Source organism: Xiphophorus maculatus, chromosome 10 (genome assembly GCF_002775205.1).
Source record: "Xiphophorus maculatus strain JP 163 A chromosome 10, X_maculatus-5.0-male, whole genome shotgun sequence".
Classification (NCBI taxonomy): domain Eukaryota; kingdom Metazoa; phylum Chordata; class Actinopteri; order Cyprinodontiformes; family Poeciliidae; genus Xiphophorus; species Xiphophorus maculatus.
This window is the reverse complement of record NC_036452.1, coordinates 2,018,834-2,042,490: the sequence shown is the minus strand read 5'-3', so window position 1 is coordinate 2,042,490 and position 23,657 is coordinate 2,018,834. Positions and strand designations below refer to the sequence as shown.

At 36.0% G+C, this 23,657-nt stretch overlaps 1 protein-coding gene across 2 annotated transcripts; it reads left to right on the top strand.

Annotated features, from left to right (window-relative positions):
* The first annotated feature begins 267 nt into the window (after window positions 1-267).
* Window positions 268-22,474, top strand: nlrc3 (NLR family CARD domain containing 3). 2 transcript variants are annotated; one of them, XM_023341602.1, is made up of 19 exons: window positions 268-392; window positions 5,368-5,528; window positions 9,064-9,327; window positions 11,000-12,746; window positions 12,945-13,031; window positions 13,209-13,292; window positions 14,217-14,300; window positions 14,386-14,469; window positions 14,555-14,638; window positions 16,364-16,447; window positions 16,534-16,617; window positions 17,492-17,575; window positions 17,857-17,940; window positions 18,356-18,439; window positions 18,865-18,948; window positions 19,032-19,115; window positions 21,242-21,325; window positions 21,733-21,816; window positions 22,082-22,474. In XM_023341602.1, the coding sequence occupies exons 2-19, from the start codon at window positions 5,405-5,407 to the stop codon at window positions 22,170-22,172; spliced, it is 3,405 nt and encodes a 1,134-aa protein (XP_023197370.1). In that variant the 5' UTR covers window positions 268-392; window positions 5,368-5,404; the 3' UTR covers window positions 22,173-22,474. The 2 variants fall into 2 exon arrangements, with proteins under 2 accessions (XP_023197370.1, XP_023197369.1); XM_023341601.1 differs by having other exon boundaries at window positions 5,365-5,528.
* Window positions 22,475-23,657: the final 1,183 nt, after the last annotated feature.

The window sequence follows — 23,657 nt, the reverse complement described above, 5'->3', positions numbered from 1 at the left end:
GAACGTTCTGCCTCCTTTCTGAACCTCCACCAGGCTGCAGCAGAACGTTCTGCCTCCTTTCTGAACCTCCACCAGGCGTCATGGCGGCTCTGAGCGGCGGTTTCTCGCCAGCTGTATCCGTATAACATGCAGCTAAAGCGCGGTTCAGCTGTGGGATCGTGTCGTGAGGCCTGCGCAGATGCACAGCGTGTTTTCTCTCTCTCTAGTTTCACGGTTGAACCTGCTCTCACCGCAGTACAGGAAGCCAGAGAGACAGGAAGATGCTGCAGAGCTGCTGACTTCACCCTGAGCTGCTGCTCAATTCAGACGTTTTCAAAGTTTCTACTGTTTTTGTTTCTGCCTGAAGGATCAGGATTCTCCTCACATTTCCAGGAAATTTGATTAAACTCATGGTGAGTCGCTCAGTTTTTGGCCTTACAGTTGATTCTCCCAAAAGTTTCTGTACCGTTTGTTTTAAGGTGATGTGCGTGATGCCATGGCCTTCCCCTGCAAAACGCAAAAGTTTACAAAGTATTTTTGTTCTAGTTTCTACTGGAAGCATCTTATTACACTGGTAATAAGACAAAACTATATTTTCATCAAGATATAGGAACTTGTTTTAAGTCAATAGTTAATTAATACTGATGGAAAAAGTAACGTGGGAAAATGTATTGCTATAGGTAAAATAATCTGCCAATGGAATCAATACTTTTGATCAATATGAATGAATTATTGACTTAAAACAAGCTCCTATATCTTGCTGAAAGGTTGTTTTTAAGTTAGCTTTGTTGTACTTCAAATGTGCTAATATATTTGCAGTAGAAATGAAACAAAAATACTAAGATAGATTTACTTTTGGATTTTAAAAAACTAAACAAAACTCTAGTAGCCGTCCAACAAGCTAAATAAATGGACAATCTGCAAAAACACAAAATCTTACCCAGTATTTTTTGTCTAATTTCTACTGTAATACTCTTGAAATAAGACAAAACTGACTCTAAGTAACTTTACAGCAGCTTGTTCAGAGTCAGTAATTCCTTAATATTGAAAACGACTGGTTCCATTGGCAGATTATTTCACTTGGAGCAAAATATTTTTCCCATGTTACGTTTTCATCAATATTAAGGCTTTATTGACTTGAAACAAACTAATATGTCTTATTGGAAAGCTACATCAGTTTTGTCTCATTTCAAGTGTTGCAAAATATTTGAAACTAGACCAAACATATTTGGTAAGGTTTTGGTGTTTCTGCATAAACAATATGTTTAGTTTTGATGAAAGGAATATAGCATAGCTGTCTGATGCTGCATTTTATTGGTTAAATTGCAAGTTTTATCTGTTATAAAACAAGGAACCTGCACAAACAAAATGTTTGATTAAATATATTATTTGAAATAACCTACAAGTAATTTTTCAGCAAGATATAGAAGCAGCTTGTTTTAATCCATAATTCCTTAATATTGATGAAAAAGTTCTTGTTCCACTAGCAGATTAATTCACCTGTAACACAGAAAAATGTCTTATAAGTGAAATAATCTGCCAGTGGAACTAGAACTGAGTTGCTAGGTAACTAGCTGGGCTTGGCTGGTGTTGCTAGGTAACGGCGCCAGTGTAACTAGAACTTTCTTTTGTCAGTATTAAGAAATTATTAACTTAAAAAAAGTTCCTGAAAAGTTCCTTGTAGGTTAGTTGGGTCTTAATTCAAGTGTATTTTTGGTAAACTAGATCAACAACATTTGGTAAGATTTTGTGTTTTTACAGTGATCCTACCACAAAATTACTTATGGATTTTAAAATACTAAATAAAACTCTGGTAAATTTTTCTACAAGCTTAGAATAGAGCTAAATAAATGGACGCACTGCAAAAAACCAAAATCTTACCAACTATTTTTGGTCCAAATATCTCAGTACACTTTAAATAAGACAAAAATAACTTACAAGTGACTTTTCAGCAGGTTATATGAGCATTTTAGAGTCAATAATTCATTAATATTAATAGAAATAGAAAAGCACTAGTTCATTCATAGTAAGATATTTTTCTCATGTTACCTTTTTATCAATATTAAGAAATTGTTGACTCTAAAAAAGCTCTTATATTTTGCAAAATAAAAGTCACTTTTTAGTTAATTTTGTCTTATTTGAAATGTACTGAGATATTTGCACTAGAAACTGGACCTTTGGTAGGATTCAGTGTTTTGCAGTGTGTTTTCACTTCCTACTGTTTTTTGTTTTTTTTTCTCGATTTCTGTTTGAATTTCAGCCGTTTAGAGGAGCTGAAGCCGTTTCCTTCTCGTTTTAAACTTTGACTCTTTCTTTGGTTTCCTTTTGCGTGACTTTTCATGATGAGCAAAGAACCACAGAGGAAAGTCTTCTCAGAAAAACCTCAAACACTACAAGGCTCTGCTTTATTAATTTACTGCTTTATTTCTGTAAAACAATGGATTTTACACACAGCAAAACAATCTGAATATTGTGAAAAGTAAAATATATAATGTTTTTTTTGGTGTTTATTAGTAGCTTGGCAAGACAAAGTGCAGGGAATTGAACCGGTGACCTGTAAGAGGTAGATAAGATAAGATAAGATTTATTTGTCATTGTCATCAACAGATTACAACGAGATTGAGATTTGCTCGACTCGAGTTAAGATGCAGGTTATTAGTTCCTGTAATTTCGATTATTCTGGTTCACAGAGAATGAAAACAGACAATTGAATGTGTAGCATATTACATACGATCAATAAAAAATTATAATTTAAGCAGAAATGTCAAAAGAGTAAAAACATTATTTGGTAACGATGTGGAACTGAGTAACTGATCAAATAATCAATCATTTAATATTTAAACACTACATCATCAGACGGAGCAAAATATAAAGTTATGGGGACATTTTGGTATTTTAAGGATGATAATTATTAAAAGAATTGAAAAATAAAATCAAGCAAAAAAAAATCTAATTTAATTTCTGATATAAAAATTTAACAAAACTGAAGGTGTGAATTTTTGATTAAAGTAAACAGAAATGGAGTATCTGGACATTTTACTCAAGTAAAAGTAAAAACAAAAAGTACAGTGTAGTAGAAATATTCTTAAAAGTAAATTCTGTTCGACCGCAAAAAGAGTCAACAGAACAAAAATCAGCAAAACAGAAACAACTCGATTATTTAATAAAATAAACTGCATATTTTAGACGACCTTTCACTGCCAGTCAGTTAATTAAACAAAAACCACAAAGGAGGGAAATGAGAAAAGATAAGACTCAGAGTTTCATCCTTATCTTTTGTTTATTCTTTGTTCTGCCTTATACTTTTATTTATTCTCCTTTTGTTTAATTTCTTTTTCTCCCTCCATTCTCTACTTTTTCTCCAAAATATCTGATGCTAAATTAATCAATTAGAGAACAAATAAATAATTCAAATTAGAAAACAACTGCCACGATTAAAAGAAAAAAGCTTATCCTAATTAATATGTTAATCAATTTCATTTTTGTTGTGTCACCAGTTGACTATGTTCTGTTTGGTTTTTGGATCCTTTTTAATGTATTTCTACTTGTTTGTTTGTGTTTTTTTGTTTGGTTATTTGATTTCTGTTGCCGTTATTTGTTCTATATCTGGATAATTATTTTGTAGATCAATACCCAATTTTGCTTTTTGTCACTCTGTTTGTTGTATAAACACCTGCTGGTGTTAATAAAATAATAATAAATAAATAAATTCTGCTGGACAATAAATTGTCCCCAAAGGTCATCGCAATAAGCGATATTACTGTTGTTTTGAGACAATTTTCAAATAATACAATGGTAATAATAATAGTCATAATAATGCAGGAACACATTCTAAAAGATCAATAAACTTTAAATGAACATTTAAGACTGGAACTTTAAAACATTTTAAATATCTAAAATAAGTAAAAACAACAAATAAAGCAAATTATAAAGTCTCTGAAAACACAATTATCCTTCAAAATAAGAGCTGGTTGAGGCCAAAATACCAGACTGGAGACTTTTATCATCCAGTTTTTGGTAGAAAGAGAAAAAATATGAATCATAAAAATGGAAATTCTTCAGTTTAGGTTATTAACTTTGGTTGCCTAGCAACAACCTGCTGTGCATCAGCAGCAGTTTCAGGTTTTGCCTCAAAACTTCCTAAAAAAAAAAAAAATCTGGTGTGGAGAAAAAACTGGATAAATCAGGAAAGATCAGTTTTAAGCATTTCAGATCTATAAAAAAACTGATCAATAATTATCAACATCAACTGATAGGAAACGTTTATGAAGAGCTCAACAAAACGGTCGACTCCATGATCTTTACTCACAGACCATCGTTGAGGTATTTTTGGCTCCCCTAGCAACGGCAACACGTCAAAACAGAGGCCTGGTTTCTATGGCAACGGTCTGGCAGCTTGGCCGTATTTAAAGCCGCAGAACCGAGAAACCTGAATCATCATTACCTCAGCGAGAAATGAGGTCAAACGTCAGAAATATTTAGAACGGCGACTTCCTGCAGTTCAGCCGAGAAAAACGATGATCTGCAGAGTTCATGAAGGTTTGGAGCAAAATGAAAACAGAATAAAAATAAAGATTCAGCTCTGCTCACTAGGAAATGTGTTGCAGGCTGCAGGACCGACATCCGTTAAACCTGTAATTAACGGTTCGATTTGGAAAAGTTGTGATTAGTTTGATCACTTTTAGACCCCAACATTAATCAAGAATTAAAAAATCACATAATCTGTTTTTTTTCTGCTGTTTCTGTTTATCGTCTTGATGCGTTTTTAAATTATTGTGTATAAACTTTTAGAGTTTATACACATTTTGCAACATATAAGCAGATTTTTCTAAAAATCAAGTTGGATTTTTCGTTTTTCTTTTATGCTTTTCTTTCTTTTCTGTCTTTTATTATTACTTTTTAATATTGTTTTTACTTTATTATGTTTTTCTACACGTTTCTTCTTATTCTTTCTTAATTTTTTGGATCTGTAATCTATATTTCTTTGTTTTTTCTTTATTCTATTTTGTTTATTTGATTGTTTTTCTCTCTTTCTCTTTTCAGATGTTATTGTTTTTCTTTGTTATTTTCTGTTTTCATTTTATTCCTTTATTTTTATTAATTCTTTTTGTTTTTTATTTTATATTTATTTTTATCCTATTTTATTCTGTTTTCTTTTTATGAAATCTTTTTTCTTTTCTTTTTCTTTTTTAATTATATTTTGTCTTTTGTTGTTTTTCTTTGAATAGTTTTGATTAGATTTTCTAGCAGTAAAGTTTATTTCCTATAACATATTTATTAGATCTGGAGGCCTTCCGCTCTCAGACTGTTATTGTTTTTTATATTGTTTTATATTTCAGACAGTTAAATATTGTTTTATTGTATCTCCTGGTGGATTCATGGCAGCAGCAGAGGCGCTGAGCGCGTCAGGCTTCCTGCTGCTGTGATGGACAGGAAGCAGCACTACGACTCGCTCATGGACCGCAGCAAACGCATCATGTGGCAGGACGACTGCTACATGGACCTGCAGTCCACTTCCTGCTGCGCCGCCACGCACACAGAGACGCAACGTAAGAACCTCATCATCACCGCCGCGCTTCCTTCTTTTCTTTATTATTATTATTATTATTATTATTAACCACAAGCAAATGAAACCTGGAGATAAAACTGAAGTGACTTTATATTAACTGTGAAAATAAGACAAACTTTCATTTATCATGAAAACAAATTAACTCTTTGAGGTTTTTTGATCTGATTCAGTTTGAATAATCTCATCAATTTTTATCGTTTTTTAAAGACCATTTATTTTATTGTATTTAATATTTATAATAATATAGTAAAGAGAACTAAAACTTTACTGTTGGATCTCAGGACAGAACGGAAAGTTTATGATTTAATTAGAGACAAAAAGTCGACTTATTTCAAAAAATTTCAGGATTTATTTTGGTTCTTACTGAAGAGGATTTAAAGGTTTCGCAGTAATCTCTCTGTGGATGCAGAAATGAATCTTTAATGGGAATAAAACATTTTCTGGATTATCAGAAGCATCAACAAAGTGATTCTGCATCATGTTTGTTAAAAAATGGAAATCCAGAGTGGACGGCGGTTACAGGTGTTAAAATAAACTTCTGTTAAAACCAGATGTTTATCAATAACCTGCATTTATTAAAATTAACTCAGAAATTTATTTTCATTTTTGAGTCAAAATATAAAAGATATTTCTGTATTTTAATATTTGGTGTTTCTTGTTTAAAGTTAGTCGCAAAATTTTAAGAAAATATTTAACCCCATCAATACATTATTTATTAGACACATGTATTTGTGTGTTGTATGGAAGTCCTTAAGGGCAAAATTATTTTTAAAGATCCATTTTCTGAGACTGACCAAATTTGAAAGTAGAAAATAAAAATAAAAAATCTTGGTTGAAATAATACTTGGTGGATATTTTTCTACCTTTTTTTTAAAGAAAATTTTGTCAGATTTGGAAAATAGATCTTTAAAAAACCCACTTGAAAAACGTATTTACTCCTTTTTGCATTTTTGTCACATTTAAAACTTCAGTTCATGAAATATAACAGACTAAAATAACCTGAGAAAATATAAGATATTGTCATAAATTGTGGTGAGGTTGATGCCGTGGACCCAGTTTATGGAGAAAATGATGATACAAAAATCCAGGCAGCACAGAAGAGCAGTGAGGCTCAAGTCTGGCAAAAACAGCTCGAGACGACGACGACAGACACGACAAGGACCCGACCAGGAGCGAGGAACACAGGTGGGATTAAAAACACAGAGAAACGAGACACAGCTGGGAGCAAGCAAGGGGTAGACAGGACAACACGGAGACTCAACTGACACAGACACCTAAATAAACACAAAGAAAACTCAAATCCTCACAAATATAGCCTTTAAATGATTTTTAAAAACTCAAACTAACCTGAATCCTCTCGTTAAATCATAACTGTGATTAACCTCAATGATGTGAGAAATCATCTGTTTTCTATACCAGCACATCCCTGCCAATTTAGCCATATTTATGCAAATAAAATTACACAAAAGTTTATTATCCTTCTTGGAAAACTCGAATTTTGCTTTGAACGTCGTACAATTTAACAGCTAGTGTTTCAGCTGCTTTCTGCTCAGCTGAAGCAGCCAAAAAAGTCTCTACTTCACTGTAAAATGACTGAGAAGGATGAAAAATAAGACATTTATGAGAAGAGAAAGGAAAAGGATGTTATAAACCTTGATGTGTTGAATCGTTTCTTGTCTGAAACACAGAAAAGAACGAGTTCCTTGTTTAATATTCCTTATTTGACCATCTGTAACAGCCAAATGAACATCTGAAGAAAAATAATGAAAATAAAAACCAAAAACAGGTTCAGCGCTTAAGTTTGAGCATAAAACAAGAAATGAAATTACATTTGGAGCAAATTTACATGTGGTGCATTGGCTCCAGGTGAAGCAGGAACAATCAGCCGTTATTAGAAAACAACGAGGGAAACGTTAGCATCAAATTCAAGCATGTATATTTTATCTAACCTGTAATTTTGATAATTATTTCAAAGGAACATTTGAAAATGAATCAATTAAATACATATTTAAAAGAATACAAAGTGGCTGAATAATATAATTTTTTTACATGATGTAACAGCGATTTGTTGTGTGTGTATGTGTGTATATATATATATATATATATATATATATATATATATATATATATATATATATATATATATATATATATATATATAAAGGCTGTTGTGTATATATTACGTTCTGCACTGAGCTGAACTTTTGCTACAAACGTAAAGTGACCGATGCAGCTGACGATCGTGTTGGAGGCCGTTTAAAGGCCCAGCAGGCGGTCAGCGTGTCTGCGCTCCCTCAGGAGGATGACCTGCGCTCCATGAAGCTTTGTGCGTTTAAAATCTCCTTTTAGTCAAACTTAGTGTTTTGTTACTGTCTAAAATGATGCTTAAAAGAAAATCTGCTGAGATACAATGCCTGGCAAAACTCACATTTTGTCAAGTTAATAGTGTAGAATAGTGAAGTTAAATTGAACATTTAACTTGTTCAATTTAATGAAATATTTTACTTAACGACTCAATAATGATCAGAATTTTGTAATTAAAACCGTGTTATGATGTTCAACATACTGTGAAAACGACCAACAAATAAATTATATTAGGCAAACAAAGTAACTACTAACTCTCCTAACAAGACAAGAAAATCTACGGACACATAATGCGCTAATAGAAGAGCTAATGTTTCATTTAGCACGTTTTGCTAACTTAGCGCACTTAGCTTCTCATTAATCAATTATTCTATATAAATTCTAAAGCATTGATTCAGTTGGTTGCAGTGGTGGGTAAACGTCCGCTAATGCGCTAATAGGCTAGCTAATTTTTCATTTAGCATTTTTGCTAACTTTGAAAACGTTTAGCCCCCTTAGCTTCTCATAACTTAATTTTCATCTGAACAAAGTTTGACATCTGTGTTGAGGTTTTGGTTAGCTACTGTAAGAAATTCTTAAATTACTTATATGTTTATATTCATGCTCTTATTTTGAAAGAGGTGAAGACTGCACAGCAGTTCCGTTTCCTCTCCTCACATTCCCTTCTATTCATTTTCTTTAAAACTTCATTGAAATAAATGTAATGAATAAAAAAACAGTGATTAGTGTACATTTACGTAACAGAGTTAGTTAGCAAAACTCAAAAACTATAAACTGAAACCGAGTCAAAGTTCAGCTCAAAAGAATCCCTTCCTGAAGCTCAAACTGTTCATATGTAATAGCAAATGTGACCAAATGAGGGCGATATGTTGGTCAGTCATTGACAAATTGTGGGCATTTACTCCTTTAGCATTAGCTTCTGCTAAATAGCATGTTGTTGTAGCACTTTAGCATCTGTGAGTAGTGCTTTAGAGTTAGCATGGCTAACTTTTTAATTAGTGATTCCCACGACTGCCGAAAGATTTGCACAGTTTTGCAAGGCGGTTTTTAGAGTTTATTAGCAAGTATTTAGTTTTATCATCTTTTACCAGTTTAGATTCCTACTGACTGGTTTTACAGTGAACTAAGTCAGTGTTTTGTTTTTGCTTTAGAGCCACATTGGATCCAAAAGCATAAAGACCAGCTGCTGAACTTTGTTTCACATTCCTTCCTGGAGGAAATACTTCAGCACCTCAGAAATGTGAACGTCTTGACGTCAGCTGAAGAGACGAGCATTAAGGGAGCAGGCCAGTTACAGGACCAGATTAATATGCTCACCTCCATCACCACTGCAAAGGAAAGCCAAAGCTCGGACGCGCTGCAGGCGTTCATAGAGAGCTCAGACTCAGAGGTTGCCCAGCTTGTCTTAAGCTACGGTAAGAGGCTTTCTGAAACGGTCAGTTCCTTAAATGTCTTATTACAGCTTTTCTCAGTCGCTTTGGTGCGATTCTTCAATCATTTTCAACATTAGCAAAACAGAAACCAGGTTCCTCTAAACAATTTATACAAATCATGGATTACCTGAAAAACCCAGTTTGTTTCTCAAAATTCTTTGTTTGTCTCGCAAAATTAAATATCTGCCAATGAACATTTCAGTACCTCAGAATGACAAGTCCTTGTTTCATTGACAGTCCAATCGATTAGTCAGGTTGACAATAAAGCGGTGTACTCTGAAGGTAAACGATGGCTAAAGTTTTGATGACTGTTGTAAGTTGTAATTCTTGTACTGTAATTTGTGATACAGAAAGGAAAAGACAGAACACTTTTGGGAACATGAGACAACATCCTTCAGGAAAACAACACATGACGCGCTGTAGGAATTAGTCTTCATATAAGTTCAGAGTCAAAAAGTAATTGAGCGCGTAGCATAACGAGACTCAGAATGATTCACAATATGTAGACCATAAAATAACAATAACCATAAAAACAAGATGAAAGGAAAAACTCTTATCAGACACCAATCTAACTGAATATCAACCTCAGTCAATAATCATTTAAAACTCCCACCGAATCCAGACGTCCTGGTTGTCGAGGGCCAGTAGCGCCTTGCAGAAGGCAGCAGTTGAAACAGATGGTAACCCGGATGGGTCGCGTCTCTAACGATGTTCCCTGCCTGGGACAGAATACGTCTGTTGGTAATGTCAGACAAGGAAGGAAGAGGAGATCCAAACATTTTTATGCAGAATTAATGATTCTTTCCAGAGCTTTTTTGTCTGGTACCAAATAGAGAACCAAATAGTCTCCACTGTCGATCTGTGAAAGGACTTCATCAGCTGTGGATTTCCGTCTCCAAGCTGAGAGAAATTCCTCAGTGGGGTTAGGGATGAAGAGTAGGAACTCCATCAGCATCTTATGGGTCTCAGATCATATCCTGATGATGTTGGAGTGATGGAACCTGGCAGATGTCCTTGGCCTCTTCTGCCTCTCATTCTGTTTTACCTCCTAACTCCTCTTCCTCTTCTTCCTCTCTGTGGCTGTTGACCCTGTCCGAATCCTTCCCCTCCCATCATCAGAAATGTAACTTCCTGTTCTGCTCTGGCTATTCACACTACATTGTTTCCAGTTGGTTGTTCATGGTACCTTTGAGCCACTTCAGAAAACTGGTTAATCTAAAACGCTTCACAAAATTACCTGCGTTGGAGTAACGCAGGATTCACAAGGGAACAACGTACCAATTCAGGACTGGTTTAGAGAAAAGTCTGATGGAAATGTACAGAAACACGATTGACATGTTATGACAACTTGTCCAAACATTTTGCATGTTAGGACTTACGCAACAAACTTATGCTTAAATGATGTAGAGGTCGAGACAATTGAAAAAAGCAACTGAAATGTAGGAAAAAGCAGAGAATTGTACATAATCACTTGGATAATGTACAAAAGCATTTGCAACTTTATCAAAGGAATGAGAAACTGTTTTTTTGGGACGCAATGATTTGAAGATCGAGCAAGTCGTTTTGAGAATTACACCAAAGAGGCTAAGAAGTGTGTAATTGAAAATGTGTGCTCTTGGATTATAAGACACTGACTCAAATCCTTTTTCCTTAGATGCCACGGTGAAGAAGCACAAAGAGGTGCTGCTGCAGCAATATGAGAAGCAGAGAGACAGAGATTCAGTCAGCTGCCCCAAACTGAACATCTCCTCAAGGAGTTTACTGATGGTCGATGGACTCTCCGACTTCCAGCAAAAGGAGCACGATCTGATGCAGGTGGGAGTGACTCGAGGAGCGAGGAGGAACCATCTGAGGCAGCTGGGCCTTGCTAAGCTCTTTGAGCCCCTCACAAGGGTCAGCTTGCCTCCCAGAGTGACGCTCACAGTCGGAGTGGCTGGTATTGGCAAAACAACTTGGGTGCGACACTTCATCAGACAATGGTGCCAAGGGACTATGTGTCCGGATATACACTTTGTCTTGCCTTTCACGTTGTGCGAGCTCAACGGTCTGGACAAACTTTCTGCAGAGAGGCTGTTGAAAATTACTTTCCCGCATCTGCCAGCACCCAGTTTGGTCCTAAACGACGCCTGCAGGACGCTGCTCATCTTCGATGGTTTGGACGAATTTCGCAGCGCTTTGAATTTCTCTGATGCAGCTCCTTGCAACGACCCAAAGAAGGAAATTTCCATTGACGACCTTGTAACGAACATCATCCGGGGGAATCTGCTCCCAGACATATCGGTGTGGGTGACTTCGAGACCAGGAATCGCCTCCCTGATCCCAGGCGGATTGGTGGACCGGGTCACGGAGATCCCAGGATTCAGCCCAGCGGACATCCAGATCTTTCTGAACCACCACTTCTCCGAGAACGACTTCGCCACCAGAATATGGGCACACTTGGAGGCCCATAAGATACTAATGGTGATGTGCTACATACCATGCATTTGCTGGATGCTAGCAGAGACGTTGCTGTACATCATGCAGAGCGGGACACAGGAAAGCCTGCCTAAGACCTGCACTGAGCTGTATGCCCATTTCTGCTCCATGAAAGCAGAAGTAGGTGAACCAAGAGGTAGGGAGCCTGTAAAATCTGAGCAGCATCATGCAACCAATCGCAAACTGCTGGGCAACCTTGGACGACTGGCCTTCTACAGCCTCCTGAAACATAAATACACATTCAGCGAGCAGGACCTCAGGGCTTATGGGATAGACTTACTGCAAACTCAATGCAGCCTTGGAGTTGGAGTTCTCATCCGAATGGAGTCTACCATACACACCACTTACAGGTTTACACACCTGACCCTGCAGGAGTTTCTTGCAGCTACGTTTTATCATGTTTCCTCCAAGCGGGCCATCTTTGACCTGTTCTCAGAGAGCACAATGTCATGGCCCAAGATTGGGTTCCAAAACCACTTCAGAAGCGCCTTTCAACACTCGCAGCAAGCTGAAGACGGTCACTTGGATCTATTTGTGCGCTTCCTGACAGGCTTGCTGTGCCCAACAACGATAAAACCTCTGGCTGGGCTCTTGGCTCTCGGGAAAGACGATGGAAGCCAGAAGGTTTGGGCTGGAGGGTTTTTACAAAGCCTCCTGTCCAGCGTGGGTTCGGTGGTGTCCCTCCGTTCTGTCAACCTGGCCTATTGTTTACAAGAGCTGCAACATAGCGAGCTGCTCCGGAGTGTAGAGGAGGACCTACGGCAGGGCAGCTTGGCTGGAAAACTGACACGGCCACATTGTGTGGTGCTGGGTTTCCTGCTGCATGTCTCTCTAGAGTGCAGTGAACAAACCAACCTGACAGGATGTCTGAACTACCCAACGGTGAAAAGTTTACTCCCACAGCTGCTGTACTGCACCCATCTCAGGTCAGTTCTTACAACACAAATGTTCACAAAACCTTTCGGATATATTTCTAACGTTGAAAAACACAATTTAAATATGGTTGAAAAACCACCTCATCCTAAGGTAAAAACCTTTTGAAATTGCCTCGTTTCCAATTAGCACATTTGTTTTCGTAATTCCAATTTTGCGTAGTTTTACAGTGAACGCTTTCTGTTGAACAGGCTGGAGAATAATAACTTCAAGGACGACGTCATGGAGCTGCTCGGGAGCCTCCTGAGCGCCAAAGACTGCCACATCCGGAAAATAAGGTTGGACCAAATCTGGAAAAGTTTTCACTACTGGAACTGTAGAGTCAGATGATTTGTGGACTGGCTCCTCAAATGCTTGGGATTTTACTTGGACTTAGACAAAATCACTGGTGAACGTCTCTGCTAGAAATAAACAACAAGACGAATAAATGCAGCTTGTTTTGTTCTTCCTTTCAGTTTGGCGGACAACGTCATCAGCAACAAAGGAGCCAAAGCCCTGAGCCGAGCCCTGCTGGTGAATCGAACTCTAACCTCTATCAAGTGAGACTTTTTATTGATATATTCTTCAGGAATAATCACTCTGTGTGGTGATGTAGTGAACCCAAACCTGGAATTTAAGATTTTTAAATCTGTTATTGAAGTGTTGAAAGAAAAAATGTCTCTTTATTGGTAAAACTCCCAATATATTGGAGTTTTACCAATAAATATATTGGAATTTTACCAACTGGAGTTTTATATTTGATAAAACTTCAAATAAAATATATTTGGTAAAATTTTGTAAAATGTATTTTACCAAATAAGTTTGGTAAAACTCCAATATATTTGGAGTTTTGCCAATAAAACTCCAAATATATTGGATATTTATATAAACAAATATCCATACAGCCTGAAGGGTTTTTATTTTACAATTTGCTACACATAAACTGCAAATATCAATTTATTTTATTACTATTTTACTAAATAAAAGACAATTCAGACCCCCAGGATACAGACCGCCAACAAATTGACTCAGTCAAAGTTAGAGAATTAGTGGAAGGAGTTAAAGATTAGATTGGTGAAAAGAAAGTCAAGATAAAACATGGAAAAAAGATTCTCAGTAGTTTAAAAACAGGATTTGAGAAATTTTATAGCAGTAAAAATATTTTGATTGATTATAAATGCAATAAATAACTTTGGACATATCATAGTTTAATAGAATTTATTAGAATATTTACATTGTTTTTGTATCTTTTATGAGATTTTTGTCTTTTTGCCAATTAGAAACAAAAGTCTTTGTGAAATGAAAACCGTTTTAAATATCCAAACGGTGTGAATAATTTTGGATCTAACTATGTAGCGCATAATTACGATGTGATTGGAGGATAAATGGCTTTTAATTTGTTTTTGGATGAGTAAACTGTGCATCTGCGTTCGTCCTCTTTCAGTCTTATACCCATAAATTAATTGACTTTATTTTAAATTCAGCTTAAAGAACAACAACATTGGATCAAAAGGGGCAAAGTTTCTGGCTGAGGCTCTGAAAATGAACCAAGCCTTGGTATCAATCAAGTGAGTATAATTGTAAAACGTTTTTCTACATTTACACTTTCAAAATTCACATTTTCCATATTTGTAACTTTGCTTCCTTCGTCAGCCTGCAGAATAACTCCATCGGGGAAGAAGGAGCTCAGGCCATCGCAGACGTCCTGCAGTCCAACCGCAAACTCGTGTCTCTAAAGTTAGTTTTGTCCTGCTTACGGTTTATTTTTAATAGTTTTCATGTGAAATATACAGCATGTTCTCTTTCCTATTTGCTTTTTCAGCATGCGGAAAAATACAATTGGTGCGGGAGGAGCCAAGAGGATCGCAGAGGCGCTGAAGACAAACCGGACTCTTACAAAGTTGATGTAAGCGGTTAATATTTTTACTGTAATTTCACTCATTTTAATTTATTTGTCCACCCGAGCCACCAAGTTTTCATCCAGATATCGCTACATGAATGTCAGTAAACTTTGCAGCCTGTTAAATATGACAATTGATACTTTAACTTAGATATATTCATTAATAAAATAACTTTTCTAATCACCAAATGTAGCAGAAGCTAATGCTAAAGTGCTAAATTCAACCAAAACCAGAAGGGTAACTCCTGTTGTTATCCAGTTCTAATTGAACATTTTATTGAAAGAAACAAGAGGAAAAATATACAAATGGATTTAATCTGAGGCTAAAAATGTTGACACTTTAATTACAATTATTCCATAAACAACCTGCATTTGTTATTATGTTTGCATTTTAAACAAGTGGTTTGAGTGGAAGGCACAGCTAACTAGCTGTGCTAACCATAAAATATTAACCATAAACAGCAGTTTCGCTAATGCTAAATGCATAAATGTATCGGAAGCTAATGCTAACGCGCTAAATTCAATTAAAATTATATCTGCCATTGAAAGACTACAACCATCGAGCACCAATTTAATTTTGACATTATTTGCATGTATAACGCCCTTATATATTGAATTTATGTTAATGTCTTGTTCTCTGCTGTTCGTGTTTTATTTTGTTACTGCATGTCTCTTATTTTACATAAAATTATTGGCCGCAAAAAGAGAGAAAACATGAAGAGAGGAAACCAAACTTCTGCATGAACAGTTTTCCTGCACTTCAAAATAAGAGCATGTATATAAACATCTAAATATTTGGAGAATTCTTAACAAACTTTCAACACAAATATCAAACTTTATTCAACTGAAAGTCTGCAAAACAGCCAAGTGAATTAGCGCTTCAGAATTTATATGGAAATAATAATTTAGGGAAAGCTAAGTGTGCTAAACGTTTTCAAAGCTAGCAAAATGCTAAATTAAAAATTAGCTTCAGTATTAGCACGTCAGCAGAACGCTCCCAACAAGGTTCTGTTTATTTGGCTACATTTAGCTAAACTTATCAAGAATCATTCTGTACATCATTAAAACCCCAAAATGAAAACAACTTTATCACAAACGATGATTTATGATCCGTGTGTTTTATTTACCAAGTTAAGGACAAACAACACTGCAGCTGTATGACGGTAGACTAGCATTCTTAAAATACTGGTGTAACATCTATTTTAAATTCTCTAGAAGATGGAAATGAGTTTTATTTATATTCAGGGCTGCATGACAGATTGTGTTGTGTATTCACTGAACAACCAGATTGAATGATGAATATTTGCATTTTCTCTCTTCATGAAGCATTTAGCTAATTAATAAGGAAACTGGAAGCAGGTCACTGGCTGAAAATAATAAAACCCTTTCTGTGTCTTAAAGAGTTTTGGGAAACCGGAGAAGAGAGAAAAAGATAAAAATAAACTAGATTTGACCTTTATCTCCTCATTCCTTTCAGACTTTGTTCTGGTTCTGAGGTAGACAAAAACAAAAAGACCATTTATCTTTCAGCGCGACGTTCAGAGACCTAGCCGTTAGCATGTCGGTGATTCATTTGTGTATTTTTAACGTGAAAGCCCCATTAAGGCTGGATATTCTGGAGCGGTGTGTCCTGCATTCACACGAGGTCTCAAAGAATATGTTCTCTTTCACAGCAGCAGAAGAACTTTTTTTTTATTCCTGAGAAGTAAATTTGTTCCCTCCGCTGTGCAGACTCTGCAGTAACCAACTGGGGGACAAAGGAACCGTCGCTCTGGCTGAAGCTCTGACTTTCAACCACACGTTGCTGTCGCTTCAGTCAGTATCCTAACAGGCCTTCAATGCTTTAGCAACATAAAAGCTGCATTAATAACAGTTTTATTAATTTTTTCCTCTTTCCACAGACTTCAGAGTAACTCGATCAGCAACAAGGGAATGACGGGCCTGACCAAAGCGCTGCGGCTCAACCGGGGACTCGTCTCTCTGAAGTGAGAACTTAATTTACAGCTGAATCGATTAACCGTGATTAATCAATTGTTGTAATAATCGTTAACTAATTTAGTAATCAGTTGATTGTCAACTAGAGTATACAGACTCAAAATAAACTACACCAACACTACATAAAAAAATCAACATTTTTCATTTGTGATAAAAATAAATCTTCTTTGTAAAATATTTTCTACCTAGAACTCCTCAAGTGGCAGTATTTCCTTTGCCGGTACAAATGATGAAAAAAAGCAGCTTTTTCATCCAATTATTGATGATTTCATGTAAAACCTCAGATCAGCTCAGATCAGAAATGTTGTTATTGCATTTCAGGCAATAAAACATTAATATTTATTTATTTTTACCTTAGAAGGGAATTTAATTGTCAGAATAATCAAGTAGTCTGTTGATTATAAGATTAATGGATTAATTGGATTTTTAAAAAAATTAATTTGATAAAATGTTATTCATTAGAATAATTCTTACTTATTTTCTACAAATGATCAATGCTATTATTGCATTTTAGGCAAAAAAACAAAAGAAATTATATTATTTACAAAAGGAATTCAATAATTTGTATTTGTTAAATATATTTCTAATATTGTGTAAAATAAGCTTAAATAGTTGAATGAAAAACCTGCAGAATGTGACAATTCTTTTATGATTTATAATTTTTTAAAAAATATGAATAATCAGGTTATTCTGACAAATAATCAATTATTCATAAGAATAGTTGATTATTCTGATGATTAATTGATTAATCGTCACAATAATGAACTACTACAATAGTAATTTGTTGGCGGTCTGGTTTATTTCTGATTATCTAGATGCTAGAGTGAAGCCAACATGAATCTTTGTACGTTTTATCTCTTGCAGTTTAAGGGAGAACTCCATTGGGGTGGAGGGAGCCAGGAACATGGCTCACGCTCTGCAGGAGAACAACTCTCTGCAGAACCTCGAGTGAGTCTTTAACATCGCTTAGCAAGTTCACAGAAAATCTACCGCAGCTGTTTAATTCATCCACTACTTTTATCTAATTAAGGTCAAATTTAGGAAAACATGAAAAAGACTCGAGAAGTGAAAAAACATTAAAAACACACAGATGAATCAGGTGGTCATTGTGCAGAAACACCTGATTTTTCTTTTTCATCTTGTTTCATTGTGTCAGTCATGAATCTGTGTGTGTGTGTGTGTGTGTGTGTGTGTGTGTGTGGTTGTGCCCGTGTGTGTGTGCATCTCAGTCTCACAGCTAACCTGCTACACGACGACGGGGTTCAAGCAATTGCTGGAGCGATCAGGTTTAATCAAGGACTCACGTCTCTGCAGTAAGTTCAGTTTGCAAAACAAGCAACACATAAATCTTATTAAAGTTTATTCAAACTTTTTACCGCCAGTCTAAGCTGGACCCACATCTGAAATAAAAAATGTCTGTAAGACGCCAGCGTACCGGGGTTTGGAAAAGTATTCACTCCTGTTGTGCTTCAATGTGGTTTTAATGCCAAAGTGGAAGAAAAATGATGGATTTTGAAATAAAATTGAACATTGTGGTGTGTATTTAAATTAAAATGTAAGTGGATGTCCAATAAGCAGCTGCTTAGGGCCTCCGCACCACCAGAGGGACCCTAAGAGCACTAAGCTACCATGATTAAAAAAATATACACGGATAAGATGCGCTCTATAATTTTGAAGATTTTTACAGAAACTAAACACTGAATTGCTCCTCATGTTTGTCCTTTTCAGCCTCCAGTGGAACTTCATAAAGTCGACAGCGACTAAAGCTCTGGCCCAGGCGCTGCTCTCCAACACCACCATCCAGCTCCTGGAGTGAGACCAGCTTACAAAAAATATTCATTTTTACAAGTCATGCTTTCCATCTAAAGTCACAGTTTCAAAATAAATGTTTGGTTAGAAGCTAAGTATTTCATTTGAAGCTATCTAGCTGAGCTCAGAGCTAAATATTTAGCTAATATGCAAATTCACTTAGCTAGCTAACTAAATGTTTATCTTCAATCTATAGCTTACCAAATAAATATTTAGGTTATAATTAAGTTAGCTGAGAACTATTTAAATGTTAATTTGCAACTTAAACATATCACATCGATTTGCTCTGAACTTCCCAGCAGAAACTCTGAGAAGAACCTCGTACCGACTTGAGTTTGAGAGGAATTGTTGCTTAGTGTGTCTTTCTGCTAATCGGGTTTCTAACTCCAGACCCTCTCTTGTGTTTGTGTTTTCATCTTTGGTTCCAGTTTACAGGAAAACACCATCGGGAACGAAGGAGTGATTCACCTTGCTGAAGCTCTGAAGGTCAACGCATCTCTGCGAACCTTATGGTTGGTGTGACAGTTTAAGCAAAATGCTTTATTAGTGATAAAAAGCTGCGTCATGTCTGACAGACGCTTCCTGCTCCCTTCAGTCTGCAGGGAGTGTCAGCGGGAACGAGCGGCGCCGTAGCGATGGCTGAAGCTCTGATGTCCAATCAGACGCTCCAAACATTAGAGTGAGTCTTTCTTTCATCTTTCGTTCTTTTATGTCGACTCTTGAATCAGCAAAACAGATTTTTTCTTTGATTTCTTGTCATCTTTATTTATTAGTCTTCAGACAACATGCAACAAAACTTGGATTAAATTTCCAAGTGGGAAGTGAAACTGTCTGGATTTAATTTTCATTTCCATGTGGATTAAATCTGGATCATTAGCACTAAATTCTTCACACACTTTATTTGTACTATTCCATCATTTACTACCTTCTTTTAACTATTTTTATTCTCAAATTTTAGACGTTAAACCTGAAGAATGTAACTTTTATCAAAAATATTTTGTTTCTAGTTAGCACTTGGAGAATGTGAAGGAGCTCGATTTTTGTTCACAGATTATCTCCCATCATACCGCCAGGAGATAGTGACAATTTCAACAAATATGGAAAAAGATATTTTTTGTAAAAGTTACACACTGCAGCTTTAATAGTACGCAGATAAATTTACCTTCTGCTGACAGATATGAGATAATTTTCTTCTCTGAAATCTGTAACATGAACATCTGAAGTTAACCATAACCAGTGTTGTATAAAGTACTGAAATCTCAGAGTCAAGTAAAAGTATAAGTACCTCTCCAAAATATGACTTTGGTAAAAGTCCAAGTCACTGACTGAAATGTTACTTGAGTTAAAGTCTTAAAGTATCTGAAACTTCTTGTACTTAAGTATGGAAAGTACTGTAAAAATGGATGTACTCAAGTAATGTAATGAAAAGTACAAGTAAAAAGTAAAACAAAGCAAATGCAGTTTGAATGACATTTTTTATATTTTGGTAAACTTGTCAAATACACTTAAAATAATGTACCCAACCAAGTGCAGGCAAAATTAAACCTGCTAATAGATATACCTGCAGGCATCATTTAGTTAAGAAAATTAGGTGCTTTACCTATAGCACAAGGTTAACTTAACCTGCTTTACAACTGAACCAGCTTCTTAGTAAACCCTCCAGGACAGAAAATACAAAGTTTTTGTAAGCCTTAAGTTTTCCCTTCAAGTAAGGTCAGTGCTGAAAATGAGAAAAATAAATAGTACAGAAAATGCGGCCAACATGAAGAAAAAGATCTGTTACGATTACTCTACTTCACAAATCAGTGAATCAGTCAATAGGTGGTGCACACAACTGGTCATTATGCAAAAAAAAAAAAAACCCAGAAAACTTTGGAGCGGGGGGTGGGGGGAGATGCTGCCCACTGACGCGGCTCAGGGATCACGTGACACGCAGCGCCGTGCCCTACAATGCACTGTAAGCTATGTAATGTGTTTTGAGGCAATTGACCAAAATCCCGGACAATTTTTAAATTCCCCCCGGACATCTTTTTAGGTCTGAAAAGTAGGACATGTCCAGGAAAAAGAGGACGTCTGGTCACCCTATCACCAGCTGGTGGTTCCCCTGGAGCCGTGTCCGACGTAGTTGCAGTCGTTGTGGTCTCCGTCTCCTCCTCCATGTGGCTGCTGCTGATTGCGAGACTTGCTTTGTGTTTAATGGGAGAAGCGAAACAGGTGTATCCTATTGGTGGTGATGAACAAGCCCAGGCAAGCAGGATACCGACTTTGTTCGGTAGCCTGCTTGCTACTTGCTAATCAGTAGGTGGGGTCAAAACACTTCGTTTCTCTCTCGCTTTTTTGTAACGAGTAACTAAACCACACATTGAAAATGTATCGGAGTAAAAGTACGCAATTAAGTTCGGAAATATAGTGAAGTAAAAGTGAAAGTCATCAAAAATTTTCATACTCCAGGAAAGTATGAAGTACTCTAAAATATACTTAAGTAAAGTAGTGAAGTATTTTTACTTCGTTACTATACAACACTGACCATAACTAACTATTAGCCAGTGATGGGCACCGCTAATGAAAGACTAGCTGCACCAACGATAAACTTATAAAATAATGTATTATTATTATTAAAGCAATAATCATAAACATTAGTTCAGCTAACGCTAAAGTGCTGCACGGACATGGCATTTAGTAGAAGCTAACGCGCTAACTTCAGAACATGTTGATACCCACCAGGTGTCATGAGGAGGACATGCAGACATGATTTATATCCTTTTTAATGTATTTTTTAATACATTTTCTGTTGTTTGTTGTCAGTCTGCGTGGGAATGCGGTGGGAATGGAGGGAGCCAAAGCTTTGGCCAACTCTCTGAAATCCAACAGAAGCCTTAAATCATTAAAGTAAGTCTGAACTGTTCAAGTCTGGACCCTTTTTGAATTTCTACTGTTTTATTTAATCTCTTAAACCATTTCCACGGTGTTGAATTATAAATTTATGATTTTTCTTTCTTGCAAATATGAACATACTTCACTAGGAACCAATGGAGATGATTTAAATATCCATCTCTGCATTCAATAAGTTCTTCTTAATATTAAATAACACCAAACATCTTTTCCAGAAACATCCCTCCACGATTTGACAATTGTTTTCTTGATTTTTTTTTTTGTCAATCAAAATCACAGATTTTGTGGTGCTACTTTAGAAATATTCACAACAAATTTTGGAGTATTTGTGCTAATATATGGCAGTAAAAATGAGTGGAAATCTCAGAAAAGTGAAATAAAATAAACGTTATGCTATCTCTCAGTCTGCAGGAAAACTCCTTGGGGATGGATGGAGCCATATTCATTGCTACGGCTCTGAAGGGGAACCACCAGCTGGCTTACATCAAGTGAGTTTTTCCTCCAGAAAATGTCCCATGTGATTGCTGTGCTGGCGTATTACGGCCTTTATACACAAACTCAGACATTTTAATGTTTTTTCTGGAAGATTTCTGAGATTAATCTAAAAAAATGTTTGAGTGTTTCCTAAAATGTTCAACTTTTAAAACTCAGGCATTTCCTTGTTTTTCTAAAAAAAACTGTATGTGATGTTTTGACAGAAATGTGCTCCAATTGTTCATTAATCAGAAACAATAAAGTTTTTTTTCCCTCCAGTTTGCAGGGAAATGGAATCGGTGAATCCGGGGCAAAGGTCATATCTGACGCGATAAGAGCCAGCGCTCCCGGCTGCGTGGTGGATATCTAACCACGAGCAGAAAACTGACGATTTTCAGTCTTAATTTAGTCAAACTATCCATGTAAAAATTTATCAATAACCTTTTAATAATTATTGATCTCCATGCTTTCTCTTACTGACGGCTGATTCAGAAACCAAATAAATATCAACATATAAAAGAAGTTTTTCATAAATTGGACGTTAATATTTTTTATACATACTGCATGTTTTGTGTATTATAGATGTAAATTACCACATTAAGCTAAAAATAGTTATTTATGTGTAACTGCTTCTTAAAATCTGAGGAAAAGAAATAAAATCTGTCAGACAAAGCCAGCAGTTTTACCTCATTTATTTCTGTAAAAACAAGTCAAAGCATGAATCAATCAAGTTATTAAGATTCAGATTTTACTAAATACAATATTTAGGAATTTATAGGACTTTCTTCTATTGGGATTGTGAAATACGTGAGTTTAACTACAACTAGAAAATTTCGGAAGAAATTTAGACGGGGCCTGCCAAGGCGCGCCCGTGGGGTTCGGGCCCGGCGTCGTCGCGCCACAAATCGGCGTCGACGCCAAAGAACGCCGCGACGTCACCAGCGGCACGCGGAGAACCGCAAGAACGTTAAGCGAGGCGGACGTGCACCATTCGGTACGATTTAAAATGTTGTCAAGGCTTTTATTTTGGAAGTTTCAGTATGCTTCATTTCAAAGGGCCAAACTAATCCCATGCGTAATAGTCCTTGGGTTAAAATAGTTATATAATGCTCAAAACACAAGTAGCTGATGTAAAAGTATTCAAGGCTTTTATTTTGAAATTTTCAGTATGCTCCATTTTAAAGTTCCGAACGAATCCCATGTGTAACAGTGCTTTGGATAAAAAAGTCACATAAAGCCAAAAAGCGCAATTACCTGATGTAAAAATATGCAAGGCTTTTATTTTGAAATTATTATTATTCTCCATTTTAAAGTTCCGAACTAATCCCATGTGTAACAGTGCTTTGGATGAAAAAGTCACATAAAGCCAAAAAGCGCAATTACCTGATGTAAAAATATTCAAGGCTTTTATTTTGAAATTATTATTATTCTCCATTTTAAAGTTCCAAAGTAATCCCATGTGTAACAGTGCTTTGGATGAAAAAGTCATATAAAGCCAAAAACAGCAATTACCTGATGTAAAAATATTCAAGGCTTTTATTTTGAAATTATTATTATTCTCCATTTTAAAGTTCCGAACTAATCCCATGTGTAACAGTGCTTTGGATGAAAAAGTCACATAAAGCCAAAAAGCGCAATTACCTGATGTAAAAATATTCAAGGCTTTTATTTTGAAATTATTATTATGCTCCATTTTAAAGTTCCGAACAAATCCCATGTGTAACAGTACTTTGGATGAAAAAGTCATATACGGCCAAAAAGAGCAATTACATGACGTAAAAATATTCAAGGCTTTTATTTTGAAATTTTCAGTATGCTTCATTTCAGAGGGCCAAACTATTCCATTGTGTAACAG

Bases quoted from the DNA above. Each gene is read 5' to 3' on its own strand.
- nlrc3 (XM_023341602.1), top strand. From the start codon at position 5,405: ATGGACAGGAAGCAGCACTACGACTCGCTCATGGACCGCAGCAAACGC. The intron at 16,448-16,533 runs GTCAGTATCCTA...CTCTTTCCACAG, and splicing joins CACACGTTGCTGTCGCTTCA to ACTTCAGAGTAACTCGATCA. The intron at 18,949-19,031 runs GTTGGTGTGACA...TGCTCCCTTCAG, and splicing joins GCATCTCTGCGAACCTTATG to TCTGCAGGGAGTGTCAGCGG.